General features: G+C 32.3%; 1 protein-coding gene and 1 long non-coding RNA gene across 2 annotated transcripts in view; one reads left to right on the top strand and one right to left on the bottom strand.

Annotated features, from left to right (window-relative positions):
• LOC107640299 (transcription factor TCP3-like) lies at window positions 1,337-2,899 on the top strand. Its single transcript, XM_021123273.1, has 2 exons — window positions 1,337-2,640; window positions 2,724-2,899. Exon 1 carries the CDS (start codon window positions 1,798-1,800, stop codon window positions 2,593-2,595), a length of 798 nt encoding a protein of 265 aa, XP_020978932.1. The 5' UTR covers window positions 1,337-1,797; the 3' UTR covers window positions 2,596-2,640; window positions 2,724-2,899.
• Window positions 2,975-5,844, bottom strand: part of LOC110271815 — a 4,290-nt gene continuing 1,420 nt past the window's right edge. The window contains exons 3-4 of the long non-coding RNA XR_002362573.1: window positions 3,590-3,715; window positions 2,975-3,118 (exon numbers count right to left, since the gene is read on the bottom strand). This is a non-coding gene — a long non-coding RNA (uncharacterized LOC110271815). The remainder of the gene's footprint in view (window positions 3,119-3,589; window positions 3,716-5,844) is intronic.

Consider the following 5,844-nt stretch of genomic DNA (forward strand, 5'->3'; position numbering starts at 1 on the left):
GGATTAATGAGCTAACCACTAAATTATCGCACAACAGGACTAAATAGAGAAATGTTATTTGTACACCAAAATTAGCCACTAAAATCAGCCATCAATATATTTGTGTATAAACACATATGTGGTTTAATTTATTTTTATAGTATATTTGTATTACAGCATGTATTTTATATTGGTGGTTGATTTTGATGGCCGATTTTAGTGTACACGTAGCATAATCTGACTAAATATATGCCTATGCAGCTATGCTGGACAGTGCTAAATTGCTATTCCAAGTTTTTTTTTGTTTTTTTGGTCAAGTAGATTGGACAGCCCCAATTCTAAGCATTATACCTATGCATTACACACTCACACAATTCACTCACACACTATATAGAGATACATACAAATGGTTCAATATTCCTCCAAGAGAATTTAAACGCGGTGCAGCTCTATAGGAAGCAAACAAGATTGCCATCTGACCCAGACCTTAGCTGTCCATTCCAAGCTTAATGCCATTGCCAGCGTTTTCTCTTAAGTTGGGCCCTACTCAAATTTCAAATTAACTGGCTGTTAAGGGAGCTATAGTGAGCCCAATTGTTAAGTCTCAGGGCCCAGTCCAGATGCCGGACCCAACTAACTAAAATTTAGAAGCCATGTCAAAACCGACAAAAAGCAAAGGAATAAAGGATTGTACTCCTCTCTCTCTTTCTCTCGCTCGGACTTACAATAAGTTGTTGCCGTTGTACATCCCACAGTAATTAATAATCACCAGACGGAAATACAAAAGAAAAATACTAATAATCACCAGACCCAAAAAAACATCTGTTATTGACTTATTCAAAGTAATGTTTTCTTGTTTGACTATTCTTTTTAAAGAATAACCTATAAAAATGGTTCATGAGCTCCAAGTCTGATGTACACTTGAGAGTGAAAAAGTATTCAATCACTCACTCGAATGTGATTTCTTATGAATGATTTTTTTTTTCTCGTATTTTTTTTAGTGCCACTTATAAAATAAATAATAAAAAATTATACTTTATATTCTAAAGTAAAATTCAAAATTTAGAGAATTTATTCTACTTAAATATATACAGATACCTTAAACGAAAGGAAAACTACCTTTATATATATATCTTTAGAAGAAATAAAAGATAATGTCTGAGATCAATTTGTATGGTAAAGTGGGAACTGCAAACTATCTTCTCATAATTATTAGATCCTTCAATTTAAAATAGAAAGTTTCATAGTTGTATAAATATGGCTCATATATAATATTAATGTATTATACAAATGATAAACAGATACTAGCTACTTCATTAGAGAAAATTAAGTTGATATTTTCTTTTCCTTTTTTTTTTGTTGGTACTTAGTAGTGATGCATATGGAAGAGTGAAATGAGAGTTGAAGTTGAATTAGGTTTGGAGTTGATTGACGTGATGGTGTTGAAGGTTATGGCTTTAATGTGGTGTTAAGAAATAAGAAAACAAAATAATTGGATGTCCTTTTTGATGTGGATAATGAAACGTAACTATGTATGTATGTACTATGTACTGGTTGGGTTCCCTTACTTCCTCATCTCTTCCCTTGTCCATTTTTGTTAGTAAAGTAGCTTTACCACTCTTTCTTTATTTTGGCAACTGAATGCTGATGCCAAGTACCTTACTTGAAAGCTCTCCACTTTGATCCTACTTATAGCATTACCATTCCCTTCTCTAACCAGATTCCTTTGCTTCCAGGATCACTATTTATCTTATCTTACAACCACTTCTCATCCCTCAAAAAATAAAGTTAGGGTTTTTCTTCACTATATGCAGATCTATGTTCTCTTCCTCCAACCCTTCTTCTTCCTCTTCTTCTTACCCTCCTCCTCCTCCTCTTCTTCATCCCTTCTATGTTGATGATTCTCACAATGATAGCAATGCTTTTGTTGTTGCAAATAGTGATGGAAGTATGTTTGACCCATCTTCATCTCTTGGGACGACTACTCATCAAGCTCCATTACTGTTCCCAGCAGCAACAAATCTGAATGTTGCTGACTATGCTGCCATGCTCCAAAGGGACTGTTCTTATTATGATTATGGTGGTGGTGCTAGTGCTGCTGGTGTTGTGGGAGGTCATAATGGTCTGAACTTGTTGACAAAGAAAGGGAAGAAAGACAGGCACAGCAAGATTTTTACATCTCAGGGTTTGAGGGACAGAAGGGTGAGGCTTTCAAGCGAGATTGCTAGAAAGTTCTTTGATCTTCAGGACATGCTTGAGTATGACAAACCCAGCAACACCCTCCAATGGCTCTTCACTAAATCTGAGAATGCTATCAGAGAGCTTCAAAGAACCAAGCAAGCTAATTCCACCACCTGTTCTCATCATGATCATCACACCTTCTGCTTCACCTGCTTCTCATCATCAAAGGACAAGAGATTCCCTCCTCCAGATTCATCAGATCCTCATCATCATCAACTTATGGATGTTGAGCTTCAAGACCCTAATCTACTAAGAACCAATTTCATGAGCCTTGAGATCCCTCAACATCAGGAAGCTAGTTTCAACAACATTAATAACAATAACAACCACTCATCATGCCCCCATTCCCCTCCCAATTGGAATTTATACCAATGATGCCACTATATATTAATGGAAACTTCAGCATGAATCTCTATTCAGGTATATATATTGATGTACAAATAGTGTTTAATGATTATTTTGCAGTTTGAATAGTGATACATGTTTAATTAATGTGTTTGTAGAGCTTCAAATCTTGGAAAGTCTTGGGAGGAGTGCACATCAACAATAATAATCATCATCATTCACCAGGGAGGGAGCAGTAGCATAAACAGTGATGTGTGGAATATATATATTATATGAGATATCAGTAGAATGAGTCATATTCTCAAATCTAAATTACTTAGCTTTGACAAGGACTCATCTTCATGGATCGATGCATATTTTTCCTGCTGCCCTTTCTCTATCAGTAACTTTTTTTTCTGCCTTATAATTTCTCACTTTAATTACTTCTGTTTGCAATGTTTTTCCGCTTATCATTCTTGCTTGCTTGTTTCTGGTGATGATGATAATGATCAGCCAATGTCACAAATTAAAGATAATGTTTCTGAGGATCACATTGAGAAGAAGAGAACAAAAACTTATTCCATTAAAAAGGCTATGGCCATGTTATATGCATTAGAAGATTGTAATATATCGGAAACACTAGTATTTCAAACATTGCTTGATGGGATCAATCATATAGTGAAAAACTTCAACTCCATCATAGATTATTATATTAAAGGGAACAATGATCGCATAAGTAAATACTAATGTAGAGAAAATTTAAATGATCAGTATTTTTTCAGCTAATAATTTCATTTTTACTATTCTTTTTTCCCTAAAAATGACAAGGAAGAAAGAACTAACATTCTTAATTAGTTGGTTTTCTTATTTTGACTATGTGTTATATACAAAACTCTTAGCCATGTATTATGATTCATTTTTCTGTTCATATATATAACAGTGTTTGCAAGTTATCAAACATTAATCTAGCTAATACTTTTTGAATTAAGCAATGTGGATGGGAGCAATATCCATGTTTGAATTGTGATGATTATGAACGATTTACCACACTTTTTGCTTTCAAGTTCTCTCACTCATTGGGAAGGTTCATCTTCTCCTTTCAAAGCTCCAAGATGAATATACATGCATCTTTTATTGCTGAACCACCAAGATCTATGTTTTCCTTCTGTATCTGATAGCAGTTTAATTATACATTTATAGTTGTATTAATGGAATGGAATGTAAAATATCATATCATATCATATCATATATATATATATATATGGTGATCTGCATACATTGGTAACTATATCTATACATACATATACATTTACTGCTGAAAAAAACAGAAGTATGGATGATTATTTAGGACATGCATGTACTCATATTTTCTGTTCACAATTATTAATGGAGTGATTTCAAATGTATACAAACTATATTGCAGTTCAATGCTATTAAATGTTCAGTGTCACTCTATTTTGTCCTCCTCCTCCTTCTCCTTATATATGCCCTGATTAGCTATCTTAATTTTGAATAAGGGAACTCTAATAAGCTGATTAGTATTATATTACTAATTATCTTCTGGTGGTATGAGCATTCTTTTTGGTTAATATTATTCAAAACACAGCTTTTGAGTAGCTAGTTTGATGGAATATTAACTGATAAACTTATACAGTTTTCTTATCGTTGACATCATTTTAATTAGACAACTCAAATATTAATTGTTTCAACTTTCAACCCAATTAAATTTTATCCTTTTTATGTTAATTAGAAACAAAAATAGGGTTTCATGGTGAACAGGTTAATTGATGCAGCAAATTACAAGGCCAAATATTGAATGACTACTTATGGCTAAATGATTTTCTTATTAAATAATTGATAAATGCTTAGCTATTCAAACATTCCATGATCATGCAATTAAGTATTAGGATATTTAATTAACATTCACCTCAGTTTATCTTTTAATTTGTACGGATATTAGGTATACAATTCTGACATACATAGCACTTATTTTAATCTGAGTCTACAGCATATTAACTAAGAGATTCAAAGCGTACCCTAAATTTCTATGATAAATTAATATGAAGCATGCATGTCTTTGATTGCAATAAAGAAATTAAAAAACGAATGGTATCATATCTAATAAGTTCTCTTATTCCCTCGGTTTAGTTTTTGACCTTTTGAAAGCTTATATGTGGTAAACATGTCAGCTTAATCAGTTTTAAATAAAATTTCGGCAAATATATAGCATTATTATCTTTTACAAAATTACTAAAGAAACAACATATTTTATTTTATAACGTGATTATTGGTTAAAAAATTTGACCGCTATGTCAAAAGTAGATTCTAATATATATAGTATAAAGATTATTTTATAACTCATGCTATAATATAAAAATCCGCTGTTGAATAAAGGACAGAAGAAGAGAAATCATATACCAATTTTCCACGTGAAAGAGATGAAAGAATGCAAGCATAGTAGCCAACATAATATAAAAAATAGCTCACATATAATACATAACAAAACTCAAAACATAAAATCAACAATAGATATATCATATCTTTATTTTAATAGATATATAGATGATTATGTTTATTATTTTTAATTGAATAATAATTATTTTTAATTCGATTTACTCATGTACAGTTAACAACAATTGGATGTTCAGTTTACTAAGTGTGCAGATAGTTATCTTTTATTTTATTGAGTCAATTCAAAATCCATAGTTTACAAAAGTCATTTTCTACCTAACAAAATTCGATAAGATAATTTCTGACCACCAGAAAAGCACTTTAACCTCATTTATTTCGTAATATACAAGCAGTTACAACAAAACTATTATGAGAGGGCAGCAAAGATACCAAAGCAGCAATATAAAATGATCAAAGTCATGATTATGAAAATAAAAGTTGAAGTTAGCTAGGTTTCAGTGTACTACACTGTACACGCTCTCTTCAGGAAAAGTAGAGGCACGCCAATAGATATTTTAATTTTCTCAAGGTCCTTTTGGACGCATTATTAGACCAAATTACCGGTTTTAGACCAAGTTGTTTTTAAGGCTCTTCAATTTGAGAGTTAAAATTGCATTATCATTTTGGGCCAGAATGGCCATGGCGGCGGCAGCATCAGCCATATGTATATATCACCGCCGTAATAATGAGCGGCAAGGCAACCTGTTGAAACTTTTATTTTTGAAAGCCCTATCCTATTACTATTTGTATCTAGTACTTCCAAACGCCATAAATTGCGTTACCTAACCCAACCCAAATTATTTGCAAGCAAAAATCTCCCCTTTTTAAAAAAAAAAAAAAAATTCTCCC

This window comes from Arachis ipaensis, chromosome B05 (assembly GCF_000816755.2).
Source record: "Arachis ipaensis cultivar K30076 chromosome B05, Araip1.1, whole genome shotgun sequence".
NCBI lineage: Eukaryota > Viridiplantae > Streptophyta > Magnoliopsida > Fabales > Fabaceae > Arachis > Arachis ipaensis.